General features: G+C 51.1%; 6 protein-coding genes across 6 annotated transcripts; 3 read left to right on the top strand and 3 right to left on the bottom strand.

The window, feature by feature from the left end:
- Positions 1 to 152: 152 nt before the first annotated feature.
- M430DRAFT_35802 (hypothetical protein) lies at positions 153 to 3,069 on the top strand. The gene has a single exon (XM_024866816.1). It carries the CDS (start codon positions 260 to 262, stop codon positions 2,792 to 2,794), a length of 2,535 nt encoding a protein of 844 aa, XP_024719586.1. The 5' UTR covers positions 153 to 259; the 3' UTR covers positions 2,795 to 3,069.
- M430DRAFT_29006 (hypothetical protein) lies at positions 3,041 to 4,361 on the bottom strand (the record flags this gene model as incomplete). Its single annotated transcript, XM_024865838.1, has 3 exons — positions 3,041 to 4,031; positions 4,110 to 4,294; positions 4,359 to 4,361. The coding sequence occupies 3 exons, from the start codon at positions 4,359 to 4,361 to the stop codon at positions 3,041 to 3,043; spliced, it is 1,179 nt and encodes a 392-aa protein (XP_024719585.1).
- A 453-nt stretch (positions 4,362 to 4,814) lies between these two features.
- M430DRAFT_67616 (hypothetical protein) lies at positions 4,815 to 8,038 on the bottom strand (the record flags this gene model as incomplete). The annotated part of the gene is made up of 5 exons (XM_024869297.1): positions 7,795 to 8,038; positions 7,459 to 7,745; positions 5,157 to 7,410; positions 5,034 to 5,111; positions 4,815 to 4,984 (listed from the first exon to the last, which is right to left on the bottom strand). Exons 1-5 carry the CDS (start codon positions 7,940 to 7,942, stop codon positions 4,815 to 4,817), a joined length of 2,937 nt encoding a protein of 978 aa, XP_024719584.1. The 5' UTR covers positions 7,943 to 8,038.
- A 986-nt stretch (positions 8,039 to 9,024) lies between these two features.
- M430DRAFT_20298 (hypothetical protein) lies at positions 9,025 to 15,721 on the top strand (the record flags this gene model as incomplete). Its single annotated transcript, XM_024864266.1, has 4 exons — positions 9,025 to 9,279; positions 9,338 to 9,662; positions 9,709 to 15,623; positions 15,674 to 15,721. 4 exons carry the CDS (start codon positions 9,025 to 9,027, stop codon positions 15,719 to 15,721), a joined length of 6,543 nt encoding a protein of 2,180 aa, XP_024719583.1.
- A 924-nt stretch (positions 15,722 to 16,645) lies between these two features.
- On the top strand, positions 16,646 to 18,485 carry M430DRAFT_43259 (hypothetical protein). Its single transcript, XM_024867606.1, has 2 exons — positions 16,646 to 16,810; positions 16,864 to 18,485. The coding sequence occupies exons 1-2, from the start codon at positions 16,692 to 16,694 to the stop codon at positions 18,320 to 18,322; spliced, it is 1,578 nt and encodes a 525-aa protein (XP_024719582.1). The 5' UTR covers positions 16,646 to 16,691; the 3' UTR covers positions 18,323 to 18,485.
- A 463-nt stretch (positions 18,486 to 18,948) lies between these two features.
- Positions 18,949 to 20,092, bottom strand: M430DRAFT_20296 (hypothetical protein; the record flags this gene model as incomplete). The annotated part of the gene is made up of 3 exons (XM_024864265.1): positions 18,949 to 19,197; positions 19,553 to 19,736; positions 19,908 to 20,092. 3 exons carry the CDS (start codon positions 20,090 to 20,092, stop codon positions 18,949 to 18,951), a joined length of 618 nt encoding a protein of 205 aa, XP_024719581.1.
- Positions 20,093 to 20,233: the final 141 nt, after the last annotated feature.

Raw genomic sequence — 20,233 nt, 5'->3', positions numbered from 1 at the left:
ATGATTTACACCTCAGGTATTACGGTATTTATTCCTTATCGGGACCTCGCCAGGGGAAACGTCTTCACTCGCCTCGTATGTGGCCCAAGCTTCTCGCGCCGCGGAACTGAAACCGAGAATCGAGATCCCATCACCGCCATCACCAAGCATCATTCACACCAACACCCAACGTTCCTCCTCCCTCTCCACCACAAACCAACAAGCACCCCGCGAAAAAACGGAGAAAACATGAACTGAGCACTTCCTCACCACACCCACCATGGCAGCGAGCGACAAGAAAATCAAGCACTTCCCCGACCTCGAGAACAAGCTGCAGGCACCGACCAAGAAATCCCTCTTCGAGCGCCAGAAAGCCGACGCCGAAGCCAAGCGGCTGCGCGAGGAGGCCGAGACCAAGGCCGTCTACGAGGATTTCGTGCGCAGCTTCGATGATGACGACGGCGCTGCGGACGGGAGCGGCGCCGCAGATGTGAGTTGGGCCGGGAATCATGGCGGGCGAGGCGGGGGACCTTCTGGTGGTGGCTTTGGAACGGGTCCGCCCAAGAGGCATTTCACGTCGGGACCAGGGAGGGGAAGCATGGGCGCGCCGATGGGACCGGCATTGGGGAGGGGCGGCATCGGCATGGGATTTGGCGGCGAGAGGGGGAGGGGCGCGGGGCTGGGAAGTAGCAGCGGACCGGGCAGTTTGGGACCGCCGCCGTTGAAGAAGAGGGCGTTTGAAGCCTTTCATCAGCAGACGCCGAGGAGGGAGGATAGGGGACTGTTGGCGTTTGACGATTATGAGCAGGATCCGTCGCCCTCGAGGGCCTTGAAGACGTCGGATGATGAGGATGACAGACGCGCCGGTAATGAGGAGGACAGGGCCGTTCCGAAACCGACGTTGAGATTGGCTTCATTGCCTCCGGGTACGTCGCCCGCGGTTATCAAAGCCCTGCTACCTTCGAATCTGACGGTGGACGCCGTGCGCCTACAGGCCTCTTCTGGACCGGGGACCTATGCAGAGAGAAAATCCATGTCGGCGATTGTTACGCTGGCGAAAGATACAGCTGCGAACGATATTGATGCCGCAGTCAATGCGCTACAGAACAGGTACTTGGGCTATGGGTATTATCTGAATCTGCATAGGCACCTCTCCTCGGCAGCCATCTCCAATTCTGCTGTAGTACCAGCTCTTGGGACATCTACGGCATCACAACCCTTCGGCGCGAAACCCGTCTCCCTCCCCACCGCTGGGAGAGGGCATGCACCGCCTACCCACCAACGAGGTTTTGCCCCGCCAGCCTCATACGCTCCCACAGGACCGGGACTGAACCGTGCTGGTCCTCTCCTCCACGTCCCGGTCCACCCACCACGAGATATCAAGGAACTCAAGCTCATCCACAAAGTGATCGAAGCTCTTCTTACACACGGCCCTGAATTCGAGGCTCTCCTGATGAGTCGGCCCGATGTGCAGCGCGAAGAGAAATGGGCGTGGCTCTGGGACCCGCGCAGTACAGGTGGTGTGTGGTACCGCTGGCGACTGTGGGAGGTTCTCACGGGCTCCCAAACCCGCCGTGGACAGGGAAAGTACCTACCCCTGTTCGAAGGCAGCTCGGCCTGGAAAGCGCCAGACCAGCCCTTGGCTTACGAATACACCACGCGACTCGACGAGTTCGTCTCAGATTCGGAGTATAACTCATCAGATGAGGAGGATTCCGGGGATGAAGGCGCGAGGAGACATCATCACAGTGGCGCACCACCCTCTGATCCGAGTTCGTTGGCGGACGATGGGCAGGCATATCTGAATCCCCTCGAGAAGGCCAAATTAACACACCTCCTCTCTCGGCTCCCCACAACTACAGCCAAGCTCCGAAAGGGCGACGTGGCGCGCGTCACAGCGTTCGCGATATCCCATGCAGGTCGAGGTGCGGACGAGGTCGTCGCGGCAATTGTCTCGAATATCGAGAAGCCGTTTGCGTACACATCTGCGAATCCGGATCGGAAGAAGGACAGAGACCTCAGCGGTGACGACGCACCCGCCAATGAAGACGAGGAGAAATCAGACACCAGCGCAGCGAGCCTGATCGGGATCTACCTAGTCAGCGACATCCTCTCCTCGTCGTCAACCAGCGGCGTCCGGCACGCGTGGCGCTACCGGCAACTCTTCGAGGCGGCGCTCAAGCAGCGCCAGGTGTTCGAGAAGCTCGGCCGCCTGGAGCGGAAGATGAACTGGGGCCGGCTGCGCGCGGAGAAGTGGAAGCGCAGCGTCGGCAACATCCTCAGCTTGTGGGAGGGCTGGTGCGTCTTCCCGCAGGAGAGCCAGGAGCATTTCGCGCGCGCCTTTCAGAACCCGCCGCTGACGGCCAACGAGCAGCGCCAGGCGCGCGAGAGGGAGACCCCCGTCGCCGACAAGGGCAAGAGTAAGTGGAAAGCGGTCGAAGTCGCGCCGCCGCCGCCGTCATCGCTGCCGCGCGAGGAGCCCGTCCCGCAGCCCGCCGAGGACGTCGATGGCGAGCCCATGGACCAGGACGAGGATGTGGATGGGGAGCCCATGGACGAGGACGATATCGATGGTGTCCCCATGGATGATGATGAAGACGTCGATGGCGAGCCGATGCCCCCAGAAGACGACGACGACGATGTAGATGGCGAGCCCATGCAACAAGAACCAGATCCCGCCGAAGGACCAAACCCAGCTGCTGCTGCTGCCCCCGATCCTGAACCGGAAAAGGAAAAGGTCAAGACGGAAGAGCAGCAGCGGCGGAGACGGCCGAGAGCGGTGGATATGTTTGCGGATTCGGATTCGGAGGATTAGTTACCTACCTAGTTACCTAGTTACCTACCTACCTAGGAAGGCAGTTTTGTATGTACGTTTAGGTGGTGTAAATTTATAGGAATGTACCTATGTGTGTATGTATATCCATGAGATAATAGATATGCTTGAAATCCAACAATATTCACATGTTCACCCATCGGTATTTTCATTTCATAATTTTTCATCTCATAAAGTCCTCCTGTCATTACCTAGGTAGGTATATAAGGAAACCATACAAACCCAATTCTAAGAACCACCACCTACCCTTCCCCCCCTAGACCTCCTTCTCGCCAACCCAGCACCCCCCACGCCCTCACTGAAACTAGTCCCGATGCCTGAATCCGTCCTTAGTCCCACGCCCTCATCCTCATTCTCATCATCCGCTTCCTGCCTCTGCTGTTCCTCCACGCCATCATTCTCATCCTCGATATCCTCTCGCTTCACTTTAGGGATATATCGTAGAGGCGCCTGCCTTCCATACGTAGGGAATGTTCTTGGGGTATCTGACAAATCCGGATCCTCTTCTAGTAGCCCCTCCTCCTCCTCTTCCTCTTTCTTCACTCTCTTATCCTCATCCTCATCCGTACCTTCTTCTTCTTCTTCCTTAATCATCTTCTCTTTTTTGGTCTTGATATGCTTCGGCGCGAACAACGCTCGAATAACCACCCATCCTACACCCGCGCACAGCATCTCCACGCCCCAAAACGCACTGATGAACACCCCCGCCGCCACGAACCGATAATTATACATAACCCATCTGAGGCCCGCGAACCGGGCCGTGAAGCGCACGCGCGCGTCATAGACCTGGAGCTGTGCGCCGGCGACGGCCTGCAGCTCGAGCAGCAGATGAGCGGGTATAGCACCGCGGCCGAAGCGCAGTGATTCGGCCATGGGCACATGCAGGGTTTCGGACTCGAGCTTGAGGTTCAGGAGATAGAGGGGCAGCGTTAGAAGGCGGGAAGAGAGGGAGATGAGCCGCGAGGTGTAGGTTAGCAGGGCGGGGCGCCGCGTGCTGAAGAGGATTACGGAGGAGGGGATGGTCGGGGGTGAAGGGGGAGATGAGGGCGTGGAAGCGGGCGTGTAGGATGGGGAGAGGAGGGAGAGCGAAAGCATGAAGTTCCCGGCGGCGAGGTTGGGTGGGGAGCGTGGGACGTGCAGGGAGAGGGAGATGTCGTAGGCTTGGTCGTGGACGAGCGAAGAGTCGAGCGATGCTATGCCGTAGGGGTGAGGTCCGTCGCTGCGAGGGGGAGAGAGAGCTTAGCATTTCATTTCATTTCATTTCATTTTCACAGAATATAAAGAGGGGACGCCGAACCCATATTGCAGATGCACAACGCGCTCAACGCCAATCTGCGGCACGTAATTGAAATAGAACAGCACGTATGCAATAACAGCTAGCCCGAGCAGTATCGCAGACGTGATCATGAAGAGCACCGTGTTCAGGTAGGTCTGGCGCGCTGGCTTGGACGTCGCGAGACGGACCGGCTTCAGAAGGAGGTCCTGGAGCGGCGTCAGCTTCTTTTCTGGATAGCGGAAGGGGAGCTGGGAGTCTTCGTTCTCTTACCATTGCTGTGGTGCGGCGACGCCTCGCCCAGATGCTCCAAGAGCAGAGCGGCAGGTTAGAAGTTTGTGGTGGTGTTGTCGGAAGGGAGCTGGAGCTTGGACGTTTGGAATGACGTCGGGTCATCACATGTTGTGGACAAGGGCACTGAAGCTTGAACATCTCATAATGAACGAATTAATACGCTACAATACTCATATATATTAGAAGAGTATCTCAATACATTTATATTGGGATCAATCAAGATCGTATTCTCTCCGGAAACAGTTTCGTCCTACATAAAAAATCCAATAGTCTCTCATCAATGACTGACTCCATACATAATCCTGATCATAAGAATCAAACAACGAAGCAAATCCTCCCGGCTTGTCCACGTATACGCAAAACGAAGGCTCCTACCAAGAGCATAAACACGACTGAAGAACTCGCTACATAATCCCAGGCCGTACGTCAAATTAATTAGCAGTTTTGAAGGTAGTTGCTTGGTACCAGCCCAGTTCGTCCATTCTTTCCGGCCACCTCTGCCTCCCACCATCCATCATCTTGAAGTCTGAGAATCGCCAGGATATCTCCCTTGGCGAAACTCAGCTCCTCGGGGATTGCGGCCTGGTACATGTAAAGTGCACGAGCTAAGAAAGGTGAGCATGTAATGTAATTTAGGGATGAAGGAAGACCTACCGAAGTGCAGGATTGGACGACCATCTCTGGTAAACTGCCTGACATCTGCAACACTTTTACTTCGCTGTCTAGCAGAGCCTACCTGACCAACTTGGCTGCCATAATAACTACTCATCGGCCTGCCAATGCTACCCGTGCCAGATCTGCGGCTACTTTGAGATCCATAACGATCCTCAGGGCTAGATGCAAGCTGCATTGCCATCTCACTGCTCATGTAGCCACTGCTTGGTCTCTGTTGCTCCCGGAAGGGAGCTGGCGAAACCGCACGAGCAACTTCACCTGGCGAGTTGTGACGGTAATAACCTTGATCAGAGCCACGCTTCTGATGAGAGCTAACGATAGATTGGGTACGCGAGCGCTGACTCCCACCGTATGGATTTGGAGACGCCGAGCGCTGACTCCCGCCATATGGATTTGGAGATGCTGACCGGTAGCTCTGTCTGCTGTCTGACTGCATGCTGGGACGAGGTGAAACACTGCGTTGCGGAGCCGGAGAAGTAGCTCTGGGCATATCACTGTTTCGTGTACCCGGACGGGATCCTGATCCATAACCTCCTTGTGACTCTGGTCTTGCTTGGGCATTGAACATGTTCTGAGTCTGATCAACATACTTTTGCCGCGTTTGCTGCATCGCCTTGGAAGTGAAAGCTGGCTGTGGCAGTCCAAGTCTTTGCATAGGCTGGTCATAAGATGGTGGAGGGGTACCTCGCATGCCAGCCGTCAATGCACCATTAGCCATTTGGGGTCCAACCGGGCGAGGGTTTGGAGTTGCTCCAGGAGCTGGCGTTGGAATGCCGTGATAATTGTCTGCTGAAACTCGGGTAGAAGAAGCCTTTGTGACACCTTTGAGCTCTGCCAGAGCCTGCGCAATGGGATCCAATTCTTCTTCCGGCTGACTCGAGGTATTCTGAATGGCCTTACTTTTGTTATCTGGTGTCGCGACATCAAACACGTTGTTGCCTACATTGAGTTGGAAGCTTGCCCGAGGATCAATTGGCTCAGGGCTGCCAGTCGGTCTATCACTGATCATCATATTTTGAGACCCCTGCCCACCCTGCCCGTACATCTGAGGTCGGGCTGGAGAACTTTGGTTGTTTGTGGTGCTTCTGGCGGACCAAGTGTTCCGGCCGGACGGTGTCATAGCAGCCGTTGGATTCTCCTTCTCCTTAATGCTCTTCCGTCTGAACGGACTTTGGAAGAATCCGCTCTTCTTTTTGAGCACTTGCTTTTCTGGTGATGGCTGCTTCACGGGAGAGACTTTCCCACTCGGCGGTTCTTGGCTTGAGAACGATGTAGGATTGGAATATTCGCTATTTGAATCGCGGCTGGATGGCCTTGCAAGGCTAGGTGCGGAGCTTCTCTCTGAAGGGGGTCCGGTTCGGCATAACATGGTCATCCCGTCCATTGGATAAGGATCATGAGGTACTGCTGACAATGGTCCATGCTGAGACTGTTCATATTGGAGCCTGCTAGGTTGTTGCTGATAGTCAAGTTGCGGTTGCCTTGGTCTGTCTGTAGGCGTTACCTTCTGGGGAGTCAGGGAAGGTTCGCGGGCAGGTTCGCGGGTAGGTTCGCGGAGAGGTTCGCGGGTAGATTCACGGACAGGTTCGCGGAGAGGTTCATGCTGAGACTGTTCATATTGGGGCCTGCTAGGTTGTTGCTGATAGTCAAGTTGCGGTTGCCTTGGTCTGTCTGTAGGCGTCACCTTCTGGGGAGTCGGGGTAGGTTCATGGGTAGGTTCGCGGATAGGTTCGCGGTTAGGCGGAATTTGAGGTTCGTGTCCAGGATCTCGACTAGGGGCAGGTTGGGGATCATGATGCGATTCATATGTAGAGGGTTGGGGCGAAGATGTTCGGTAGGCTGGATTGATAGTTCGCTGGAATTGTGCCACTGAATAGTGCTCATCTTCGGACGTTTCTGACTGCGAATCGACATCGCCCCGACGGAAGTTGATGTACTTTGGCGGATCCGGTATCTCTTGACCAGTTCCCCGCTCCTTGATGAAGCTAATAATATCCTTCTCGACCTCGCAATTCTCTAGAGACAGACGGACTTTCTCGCAGGAAGCGTCGTCACTAACACAAACGGTGGAAGAAATATTTGCAAAGCTCCAGAGGCTACTCTTCATGAAATCCAGTCTCTCTTCCTCAAGATCCTGGAATTTATCTGCAGCGGCCTTCCAGTCCCTGTTCCACCGCCCGGTTGTTTCCTCCAGCACTTTCACAGCGTTTTCGTACTCGGTGTTCGTCGATGCAAGGTTGATCTGTGTTTTTTCGAGTTTCGCCTTATTCTTCCGCTCTTCTTGCCCCATGACCATATGGCCTTGTGCTAGGTATCCTTTGATCTTCAGACATTCTTGCTCGTATTTATCGCGCGCCTACAAAGGGTCAGTAGATTATCGACGCTGGATTATATACCACAGTACCTTATTGACATGCTGTGTCTGTTGGATCTTGACCTTCAAAAGCTTTTCAATGCCTGACTGCACAATCTTCCTTCGTTCTTTCATAGCACCTGCAAATGCCGCCAGCGGCTCCTCGAGTTCCGTCTTCATTTGACCTGCAATGTTCTGATGCGACTTACCCATCTGCTCAACCTCTCCTCGCAGCACATCCAATGACGCTCGAAGTGTTCCAGTTTCTTGCGAGCCCAGTGGCTTACGTGCCAGTGACAATAGTTTGCGGGCATATTCCTCTTCAATTGAAGAGCGTGCTACAACACCGTCAGCAGCTGGCACAAACTATAGCCAATGTAGACATACCACTGTAGAAGCTTTTCAACTCATCGCACGTCTGCTTAGCATTATGCATGCGCGAGAGCAAAGGTTCAACTCCAGCATCATCTTTGCCCCAGAAGTTGTTAGCAAAGCTCAAGGCGACCGTTGGCCCATCTTGCACCGCTGAGGGCATGCTGCCCGAGGTTCTGTGGTTTATTTATTGACAACTGTTTTATAGGCAGGCGCGTTCTGGGAGGGCACGTTTCGTTATCGAAGGAGAAACCGACAGATATTTACTAGAATAAAGCCACTATGTTGCAGAGGGCCGGAGGGTAATGATCATATCGGTGTCAAGTGGCAGGGGAGTATCTAGCGGTCTGTTGTGGTTCACCTCGCAGAGTCGTTGGTAGGGCAACTGTGCACGTGACCACCGCATAAGTTGATGTTTGAGAGGGTGAAAGGTTCTATGTGGAATGAGGATGCCGAGTATTTTGCGTATAAAGTTATAAAAGTTCCTACCGTTAAGTTCCTAAAGATGCAGTCAAACATCAGTAGGGTTAAAAAAAAAGATATCTCGGCCGTCCCTTATCCCTGAGATGGTTCCCTTAGATGTGACCAACTGGAAAACACCTTATGCGTGGCGAAACTCTCGAGAAGAGGGACTTAGAGAGCAGAACTCCTTACGGGTAGGTACCTAAGGTACACTCTCGTATATTGTTCTCCTCTTCATGACCTACCTCAACCTCGAGCCTACCTTGCATCATAAGTAGGTAGCCCCCCATGTCTCGCCATCAGCAGTACCTGCAGCTCCGCCGTGCTGGACGATTCTGGAGTCTGGGGAATGGGGATTTCTACCCACAATCCAGGCGGCTTGCCCGAGCAGCAAAGCATCGACTATCGGGGTGTTGATTGCATCCGTAGCCCAAGAAGAAATAAAAAGCAAATATCATAATATTTATATTGAAGTGAAAGTGCCCGTCCGTGGTGTCAGGGCTGAATTCCGAAGGGCAGCTCCCCCAACTAGGCTTAGCGGCTAAAAGCGCGAGCCTCATTCAGACTCCATTCAGAACCGAACTGGCGCGATCTCAACCACTTCACTTCCATCATCTGTACATCCCGCCACATCGTCACCTCCGACTCCTCTCGATCCGACCGTGATCCTTCTTCAACCATCCTCTTCAATGCCCTTCCCTCCCCGATAGGTCTTCTTTCGTCTTTAGAGATCGAGAGACAGCTCGCCGGGAGTGGGTCCGCGCAAGAACACAAGCATCTTCGATGGTCAACTCAAGAGGGGGCACTTTCACACCTTCGCCAGCGCAGCAACCTATTGTGACCGGGGTCAGTCATTCACCACACGGCTCTCACCACAGCACTTTCAGTGCAGGCGCGAGCCCGAGTACAAATAGTCCCACCACTGGGTCCAACCCTCTCGCCAAGATTGTCGTCGCGCAAGTATACCTACTGCTTAGCACAATCAAGGAAGACAAAGATCGCACAAAGTGGGAACAGCAAGCTGAGCAGCTCAGAAAGGTATGCATCTGCCCAGCTGGCTACGATGATGATCCGCGACTGACACGTTGCATCTTAGCTGATCGATGAGCACGGTATGGAAGTATTTCAAAAATACTTCAGCCGTCTCGTGGTTGGAAATGCCCCTCAAATCTTTCCCGGCATCAACCGGTCGGTAGCCAATCCTGGCAACTATCAAATCCTTGTGAACGAGCTGCGCAAGGTTTCTCACGATGTCGACCAGGCTGGGAAGATTGCAGAGTCAATAGAAACGGCAAATGATGATTTGTTCCGCGATTTCGATCTATCAACCTTCATGGAACATTTCAAGCTGGACGCGCTCGAGAAGACAGTTCTAGCACTTGCTTTCAAGACTGGCTCGAGGCCAGATTTGAAGACGAAAGGTTAGTGAATATGAGCCGAAATGACAATAAAGCTGACATGATGAAGCCGATGCCATTCTCTCTGCGAACTTTACACCATTTCTTCAATACCTTAGCCGCCCTCCCCTTGATTACGACAACCCCTCACCCAAATTTCTTGCCACGATCATAGATCGGTTCATACAAGAACACCCTCCAAATTTCGACCAACAAGCAAAGTTAGACCTCCGACTTGCTGTTCGTTTTCGCTATACTCTCGAAGGACAAGATATTGGAACCCCGACCGAGATACTTGCCGCACTTTACCTAATGGCGACTCTCAGCGATGGATATCCTTTGACATTATCCATACGAAGGGTTGGTCCAGCTTTCACCTCAGATGAGGAGACGTGTAGAAATTATCTACGGAGTCTTGGCAACATCAGGCTGGACGAGGAGCAGGTGGCAGCTGCTCTCGTCTATACCACGATCAGTCGAACACTGTCCTTCTCTCCGGCGATCTTGGTTAGCAGCCTCCGAAGGGAGGTTTCGCGAGACTTTAATTGGCAGCAAGTTTTGGAACATTTCGATCAACCTGAGTTGAGGGTCACACAGGACCAGTTTTTGACTCTGTATCAAGCTCTTCGCCCACTTGCCGCCGATGGGGTTATCGACATCCAGCAGATGTGGGGCGGAACCTGGCAGAATTCAGAAACGCAGCTGTCTTTCCTCAGTGCTTTTGCCTCCTTGAAGCCAACGCAACTTGATGCCACCACGATTCCAAGGCTCCAGCCCTCCTTCACAATGAACGATTTTACCGGTTCTGACGAAGAGGTCCGGGAACGGGCCGCTCAGGGAACAAGGCACCCACTCGTTTCGGTGGTCGCCCTTTCGGCCATGTTTCATGTCGCTTTACATACACCAACAGCATCGGACACTGTAGAAGCCAAGAGGTTGTTCCAGGAGGTGGTTGTCCCGAATTTGGATATATTCCTGGTATCAGCCTTTGGTGTTCCCAAGCCTTGGCCAGAGTTGGCAATCGACACTCTCAACAATCTGTTTGATCGGTTTCTCTTCAAGTTCGATCCTAACTATGATTTTGTTCTCGAAAGCTTATGGCGTAAGGACAAGCCTTGGGTAATCGCGCGACTTGTGGAAGCCCATGCAAAGGCACCTATGGAACTGCCTACCATTTTAGATCACGCTCTTAGACATCACTGGCTTGACGAGCTCACGGTGTTTCTCAATGGCTTCGGGCTTGATTTGGCGGCACTGGCCCACGCTAAGGGCGCGTTGGATCTTACAACATGGGCGCAGATAAACTCCGCTCGGAATCAGGAACTTGCCCAATCTCTCCTGACCTTCCTCAATATCAAGGCTCAGCATGAACTTGCATTCCAACGCTCAGACACAGAGCAGCTGCACAGCGTCATGCTCCCGGTTAAAACTGTGTCAGCGTTGTTGAATATTTTGGAGAGCATCCTACCGAAGGAGCCATCACAAGAGTTGATTGTCGTCCAAAGAGCTTGCATCACAGCGTATCCTCGACTTATCAACTATGGAGAAGGATTCGATGATATCATTGATGCCAATGGAAAAGAGAAGAACTCTTTACCCAAGGAAGCCAACGACAAGATGGAGGAACACTACAAGCGAATGTATAGCGAGGACCTCCAAGTTCGAAATGTTGTGGAAGCTCTTGATAAATACAAGCATTCCCGGGACCCGTCAGACCAAGACGTCTTTGCTTGCATGATCCACGGACTATTCGATGAGTATACTCTTTACGGCACATATCCACTCGAGGCTCTTGCGACCACGGCGGTTTTATTCGGTGGTATCATATCACACAAGCTCATCAACGATTTGCCCCTAGAAATCGGCCTCGGCATGATCCTTGAAGCTGTTCGAGATCATCCCCCAGAACAGTCGATGTACAAATTTGGGCTGCAGGCTCTGATGCAACTATTCTCTCGTTTCCGCGAGTGGCCTGGATTCTGCACGCGACTATTACAAATTCCAGGTCTGCAAGGAACTGAGGCCTGGAATAAGGCCGAAGAGGTAGTCCGTGATAGCCAAGAAGAGATGGCACGTAATGGTCTCGGAGGTCGTAGCGAAATGATGAATGGAGGCGTCACGAATGGCAACAGGGATGGACTGCTTACAACCGAGCCCAGTGCACCCCCATTTACTTCGATCCACGTCGACCCCCCTCCTTTCGGCATTGGTGAAGAGCCCAGTGGAGAGACTCAGGAGAAAGTTCTATTCGTCCTTAACAACATCACTGGGGAAAACCTCGAATCCAAGTTCAATGAGCTCAAGGATGTTATTCGCGATGAGCATCAACAGTGGTTTGCAGAACATCTTGTGGAAGAACGGGCGAAGATGCAACCCAACTATCACAAGTTGTACCTGGATCTTGTGAAACTCTTTGGCAAGAAATCGCTCTGGTCAGAAGTTTTGCGCGAGACCTATGTCAGCGTCAGTAGGATGCTCAATGCCGAGACCACAATGCAATCTGCAACGGAGCGGAGCCATCTCAAAAACCTCGGGGGTTGGTTAGGATCGATGACTCTTGCCCGTGATAAGCCAATTAAACATAAGAACATTGCGTTCAAGCAACTTCTCCTCGAGGCTTTCGATACCCAGCGTCTCGTCATTGTTATTCCGTTCGTCTGCAAGGTTCTCGTCCAAGGCCATTTATCAACTGTCTTCAAACCTCCAAATCCCTGGCTGATGGACATCATTCATCTCCTGATAGAGCTTTACCATCACGCAGAGCTCAAGCTCAATTTGAAGTTCGAGATCGAAGTCCTTTGCAAAGACCTGAAGCTTGACTACAAGACGATTGAGCCTTCCTCGGAAATTATGAGTCGCGCTCCTCCAGTCGAAGAGCCAGCCGAGCCTATGGCACCCGAAATGATGGACAGATATGACAATCTCTCCATGAATGGTATGACCACTGGTGTTGCGGGCGGACGATTCTCTCCCCACGAAATCACGTCGTCTATTCCGGACCTTGGACCTTTGCTTCAGTACCCGCCTGCGAATGACATGGTGAATCAAGTTCGATTACAAGAGATTGTGAGAAGTGCAATCACACGCGCAGTTCACGAAATCATCTCTCCAGTTGTTGAACGCTCCGTGACAATTGCAGCCATCTCCACGGCTCAGATGATTCACAAGGATTTTGCCACTGAACCGAACGAAGCCCGTGTACGATCAGCAGCTATCAATATGGTCAAGAAGACAGCCGGAAGCCTTGCTTTGGTGACCTCTAAAGAACCATTGCGAGCAAGCATGACCAACTATATTCGTGCATTATCTGCCGAGCTGCCACAAGGACTACCTGAGGGCACTATCATCATGTGTGTCAACTCTAACCTTGAATTGGCCTGTAGCCAGGTTGAGAAGAAGGCAGAGGAACGCGCAGTTCCCGAAATTGAGGACATGATCGAACCAGAGTTGGAGGCTCGCCGTCACCACAGGATGACTAGGCCAGATGAGCCTTACTTTGATCCAGCCTTGAGTCGCTGGTCTTGGACAATCCCTAATCCATTCAAGCTACAGCCATCTATGGGCGGTCTGAACCAGGAGCAGATGGCTATTTATGATGAGTTTGCTAGACAACCACGAGTGCCATCTTTGGGGGGCACGACTCATGTAGCCTCGTCGTCTGACGCAACAAGATCAATGTCAAATGATATCTTACAAGAACAGTACCCCTCAATGCCCAGCCTACCAACACCGGCGGAACCTCCTGCCATGCCGCATCTCAGCGCTCAGCAGGCTGCATACGCTCAACCAAATTCCGTCATTCCCAACGGCAGGCTTCCGACTCTGCCAATGGACCTAAGAGGCTTAATGGACAGAGTACAGAAGACTCTTATCGAACTGCAGCGTGTGGCAACCGAGGCCCCGGAGCAGCATTATACGGATTTGCCACGTTCTCATCCTGTCCTCGATGTGTTGGATGCTCTATATAGCTTGATTATCAGGAGTGCGCAGGGACCTGAAGCTTTCGACATATTTATTGTCGACAACATTTGTTCAATGCTTTTCAGTGGTATTGAGGAAGAGCTTGTGATTGAGAGCTTGGTGCATGTGCTGGAGAATATCTGCCGCATTGGGGGCCGTACTGCTAGCCGTGTTGCTGTCCTCATTGGACATCAACCAGGCGAGGCTTTCTTGAGCGTGCCCCTAGCCACTGCACTGATCAGAGCAGAGATGGTTGAATGGCCACGTATCGACTTGGCTACTTCCAAAGCATTGATGCAGCGAAAGGAAGGCTCCTTGGAATTTCTGTCTTCCCTACTAGACAGTGTCCTTATTAATGACCGGCCCATTGCACTGTACGCAGACTTTGCAAAGAGCTTGGAAGTTGCATGGCAGTGGATTCAAGATGAACCTTCCCTCGAAGTCGGCCAAACGCTCAAGCAGAAGCTTACTAGCTCTGGTCTCCCACAAGCTCTAAGCCGCGGCGGTGATGAGCAACTTGCTGCTCGTCAAGATCAGATGGAGTATGTTTTTGAAGAGTGGATTCATCTATGCACCAATCCGAATGCCACCGAGAAAGCCGCACCTAACTTCATTTCTCAAATGTACAACAAGCAGATCATTAACAACAGGGATGACCTGTGTCTATTCCTGCGCTTGTCTATTGACTTCTCTGTCGACCGCTTTGAGGCTCACATTCAGAATAATGGCACTATCATTGATGCCTACATTCCGATTGACTCCCTAGGGAAGTTTATTGTCATGCTTGTCAAAGGTCATGAACGGGAGGGCGGAGTTAAAGGCGATAGAGCTGCATTCCTCAAATCAGTTCTATCTCTCATTGTGCTGGTCTTGAATCACCATCATCTCACTCGTGGGGAGCATTTCAATCAAAAAGTCTTCTCGAGATTGTTTTCCACTATCTTATGCGATTTCAATACTTCGGCGGATGCTTTCAGCGAAATAGAACGCAAGCAGATTCTCTTAGTGTTTGCACAGATCTTTTTAGATCTTCGACCATCCTACTTCCCGGGATTCATGTTTGGCTGGCTTGGTTTAATCTCCCACCGGGATTTCTTACCTGTCCTCATGCGACTTCCGGGAGAGGCTGGATGGGAGCCTTTTTCCAACATCATGGAAAGCTTAATGTTCTATGTTGGGGAATTGCTCAAACCAATGAGTATCGCAACAGTCACGAAAATCATTTATCAAGGAGTCCTCAAGTTGCTCGTCATGTTGCAGCACGACTACCCGGAATTTGTGGCTGCAAATCATTCTAAGCTCTGCGCCAATGTTCCCAGTCACTGTATTCAATTGCACAACTTGATCTTGAATGCCAATCCGGCGGCGTACTCAAAGATGCCTGATCCCTTGCAGCCCGGATTGAAGATTGACCGTATCGACGAGATCAGAGAGTCGCCGGAGAATATGAACGACGTCGAGGCACCCCTTCGACAAACTGGACTATCCGATGTCCTTGATCAAGCCCTTCAGTCTGGCCCCTCAGAGGATGCTGTGGCTGTTATTGCGCATGAAATCCAGAAAAAGCAAGGGCGTGAGACCGGTTTTGCTTTTGTACCCATCAATGTGGACCTCAAGCTGATCGACTCTATTGTTGTATATGTGGGTATGCATTCAATTGCAAAGGCTGCGCAGAAAGGTGGCCCGACTTACGTTCAATCATCACCCGATGCCGCACTCCTCTCCATGCTCGTTCACGAGTTACATCCTGAAGCACGATATTACTTTATTAACAGCATTGTCAATCAACTTCGATTCCCGAATGCGCACACACATTACTTTGGCCAGGCACTTCTAGAGCTCTTTGGCAGTGATCACGATGAACCGGAAGACTCGGATATTCGCCAGCAGATCACTCGAATCTTATTAGAGAGACTCATTGGGCATTGGCCACAACCATGGGGTCTCATTGTCACGATTCTCGAGCTCATCAAGAACGACAAGTACATGTTCTTTGAATTGCCGTTCATCAAGTCAGCACAAGAGGTAAGGATAGACTACCAAACATTCGCAGAAAATACTAACATTTCCAAAAGGTTGGCGAACGCTTTGCAGCTCTTGTACAACGACCTTTACCAATGTAAGAGGCGTTGATATATGATGATGTACCGACATCACCGACGGGTCCACCCAACGAAGAGAACCCCGGCCCTCCTATCCTCAAAATTCAACACAATACTACCATAAGACTATTAGGCGCCGAGTTTTTTTCTAATTATTACATTACCTATCCAGTCACAAACGGCGTTTTTCTCTTTGACGCAGGTCATTGAAGATTTGTTCTCTGCATAGCGAGCGAAGGGATGGGTATTTTTGCGAGATCTGCAGTACTTCGGATGAAGCAAGGACGAAGATATTTCCTACTTGATGCATCCTACATGATAATGTTTCGTTCCGGCCTTCTGTAATGGTGGGCACAATACGGCATGGAAGCGTGGGGAAAACAGACATATGGCGTGGGAATGGTCGGCTTGCTTGCTATCATCCGGGGAAGACGGCTGAGTCTTTATGTATCATATAAATGGAGTTTTGATTTTCTGGACCGCTTTCTAGGGAAATATTCAATACTGGTGAGGTAACACGATCTCAGATTTAAGGTCTTGACAAAGATTTCCCTATTTCAAGTTCCCTTTCCGCCTTTAATAGTGTGAGACTTCTTGTAGGACTGCCACGGGTATGTGTGGGGTATCTGGCAGTGTTCATGATTGTTGTTAATTCGGTGTACTGATAGAAATGAATGCGTTATAAAAATTTCTCATGGATTCGAATGTAGTAAAATTACTAATTGTGGGGATCTTGATTGTTGTTGTTTACTGGGTTTCTTGAATCGAATATTACTGCATTACAGTACGAGTCCACCCTTTATAACCAGGGAATTATGCTTAACAAATTATAAATGTCATCAATTAGGGGGGGAGTCGGATCAGTACCCCACATTTCGCTTCGCCCCGAGCTGCAGGTGAGATAACTTTAATGCAAGTCTAATCATCGTTGGACGACACCATCATCTAGAGACTGTTTACACCTTTCTCACTTCTATAGAAATTGGGCATTATGGCCACCCAAAAGGATGTTCACGATCTCCTGCGCCTTCTAACAACTGGCCGCAACAAACTCCCCATGATGGCAGCTATGGGCCGTGTCAAAGCCCTGCAAGACGCTGATCTACGGAGGTACAACATCCCTTGAGATCCCCTCCCTAAGAGAGTTCCTAACACCCGTTCAGCATAGCATCAATAGCCAACGCCGACCTTTCCAGTATCAGCACCGCAATCAACGACCCCAAAGCCGCGAAACAGCTCCAGACTGCATGCAAGGCACTTATCAAAGACCCCGACAAGAAACGCGGCGCCGAGTCTAGCCTCTCGTCCGCAGCGAAGCGCACGAGATCAGCCTACGAGCTTGCATCGGAGCCGCAGACACCCCAAGCCCTCGAAGCTTCGCTCGCCCTCCCGCAGCCGTCCGCGGACGAAGAAGCGATCTCCCGGACTACAGTTTATACGAATAGAGCACCGCTAGTGTTGGCGTTTGCGGTGCAGTTGCTGAAATATACGATGCCGGAGCAGCCGCTGAGTAGTAGATTGAGTCTGGCACAGGCGGTGGTGAGCGTTAACTCGAGGAGCAAGGCGGTTAGTTTGGGATTGGAGAAAGGGGGGAGTGCGGAGAGTGAGGGGTGGGGGATGGGACAGCCGAAGATTAGGGTGTTAGGGAGGGAAATCCATGTTTTGAAGAGGGGAGGCTATGATTGGAGACCTGAGGATGAGAATGTGGAAGGCCAGAAGGAGAGTGTCTCAGACACCAATGGTGAAGGTAGAGCGGGGGAAGTTGTAGCTGAAGAACAGCCAACTGTCGATCCAATACCCGGGGCCGTATCAACTGAAGAAAAGAAGAATGAGTGGGCCGTTTCTGCAAGTGTCACCTCTAAACAGTCAACATTCGTGGCGCGATCGATAGCCGTCTCTTCTCCTTCCGAAGCTAGAGCTGCGCTGCAAAAGCTCATGGCAAGTAACAAGGAAATACGAGAGGCGTCTCACAACATAACGGCATGGCGTGTTCAGGGAGCTCACGGCGGGATTATTGAAGAATTCAACGATGATGGAGAAACTGGCGGAGGAAGACACATCCTACAAGTTATGCAATCGAGTGATGTGGTCGGCATGCTGCTCGTAGTGACTAGATGGTACGGTGGAATTATGCTGGGTCCAGATCGCTGGAGAATCATGAGCCAAGTATCTCGAGACGCGTTGTCCCAGCGTCTGCGGGTCGCTGGGATAATTGGTCGAGAAGCATTATGGGGGCTAGATCTCGAGGCGATGCGGAAGACAGATACACCAGTCACTGTAGGCACAGGAGGAGGGATGCCAATCCACAAACCTGAATCGGCAAGGTCATATATCATGAATGCTTTTGGCTCTCCCCCTCCGACTGGGGATAGCCCCGCAAAGAAGAAGAAATCTGGCGTGGCTTTGGATAGAGAGAAAGAGGAGAATCTAGGGTTGCTTTTGGGCGCCCTGGATATGTTGTTCGCATCTTGGGCGGAGCATATCAGTGGAGACGAACTTGATCGCCGGGCTTGGTCTTGGTATGTGCAGGTACGGCCAGAAGTTGAAAGCGGGGTGGCTGGATGGGGTGGGAAAGGGCCAGTTCAACTTGCGAACATATTGAACCTGCGAAGAAAGGCATGAATCAAAAACTTCTGATTAATCTTTCATCCTTCTCAGATTTATCACTGGTCCATGTGAGGATCTGAAATTCTATCAAAGTATATCCTTCTACTGGGACGCATTTCTGGCTCGGCTGCAATTCCAAAGACTTTGGATATCCCATCAGCACCAATCCTGAGCCCGGCAGCGTTGGTTGTTAGAAAGAGAGGACCGGGCGCTGTCGTTGAGCCGATATGAGCCATAAAATAATCTCCAGATACGTGTTCCAGATCAAGAGATATCTTCCACCAGAGGGTTGATATGTTAGTAACTGCTTGCTCAAGAGCAGAACCATAGTCGGGGAGTACAATTCAGTAATTGTAAAAGTTATAGCAAAGTGATTTGATAGGGAAGATCGTCTCAGGGGTAAAGTATGCCAGCAACGCATATCATCGAGGAATTGGCTATCGATCATCATGGGGTCTTATCGTGGCGTCTGTTCTGTTTGCTGCTAGGGCACCACCCTTCAAGAAAATCGTAATGTTGTGATAGGCAGGATGATAATAAATACCAGTGTAGTTGAGGAGGGTGAGGCTTGGGACAAAGGACTGGACGCGGCGCGTCAGAGTAAAATATCTCCGAGGCTTTCGAGTATGATATAGTTCCAGTCAATGGTGATAGTCAATGAACGTACGACATGTCTTTAACGCCCCATGTCCGTTTTTAGGAATAGGCGCGGTGGAGGTTATCATCGCTCTGAGCCATTTAGTGTAATCGAGGACGTTGGAGACCACGCTTCCAGGTCCGCTGACGATCTCGAGGTCCCTGGATGGGACTGGCTGGTACTTCTCCTGATAGTATACATAGCCTTGAGCCTGGGCTTCTGGGGCCTTTTCTGCAGGATCATGAGAGAAGTACTAATTCCTAGATCAGTTTTGCTGAAGGACAGCAACCCTACCTAAACTTTGACCTCAAGATCGTTACAGTCATTGAAGTGATAGAAGATTCGAGGACTCACTGTAGACTTCATATCCAAAGGCTTCCATATACTACGTTCCCATGGAAAGTGAGTGACCTAGCCACATGCTCTCGAGAGTAGTTTGAATTAGGTGGGATATCACCACGAATATCATGTCACAGTACTGGAACCTGGTCCGGGGCTTAGCCGTCATAGGGAGATAGATCAGGGAGTGACCAAACAGAGTCCTTTGGAGTACTCTTATGCCATCATATCAATTTCCATAGCGAAGTCATATCTCGGTATTCCCGTACGATGAGAAAAGGCATATTCAGATTAGTGAAATGAGGCGTTTTTTTGTAATCATCTTCGAGAACGAAGCCATCCCGGATCAACTGTGAAATCGGCATGTTCCATTGCACCTGTGGATACTTATCATTATCGTCAACCAGGAGTTGACATGGCTGCGGCGATAAATGCTTTGGTCGTGCTTCCTTCCTGCATAGAAGAGAGTCGATGAGTATTCCAGGCGTGTGTCTGGGAAAACAGCAATTCCGTATCCCTATGAGAAATGCACCTTATTCAGTCACTGCTCCAAGAAACTGCGTATTGAAACCAAGCTCAACTAATGAGGAAGAGAGATCTTTTTCTCAACTCACCACCGCTCACATATTCGCTCCATCAACTACTGCAATCGAAGCCCCAGGGACATGCCATAGCTCTAACGTGTCATTGGCCAATTCAGAGAACTTGGTATTAAATGGACTTGCTCCAGCATCCTTTAACACTTTCTGCCGTGTTGTGGATGAAAGGGGAGAGAAACTCAAAAGAAGAGCTGTGAAGTTGGTGAGCATTTTCAAAGCTATGCCACTATCTCGCAGTTGCAAATAGGACCCAATTTTTATTTTGAGGTGGGTGGAGGACTACCTGAACTCTACCTCGTAATGAAGTATTACAACTTCTTTCAAGTTGTGGGCTTCTGAGTTGTTGATGGC

Source organism: Amorphotheca resinae, assembly GCF_003019875.1.
Source record: "Amorphotheca resinae ATCC 22711 unplaced genomic scaffold M430scaffold_8, whole genome shotgun sequence".
NCBI classification, from domain to species: domain Eukaryota; kingdom Fungi; phylum Ascomycota; class Leotiomycetes; order Helotiales; family Amorphothecaceae; genus Amorphotheca; species Amorphotheca resinae.
Note: the sequence above shows the minus strand (reverse complement) of the source record. Positions and strands in the feature narration are given on the sequence as shown.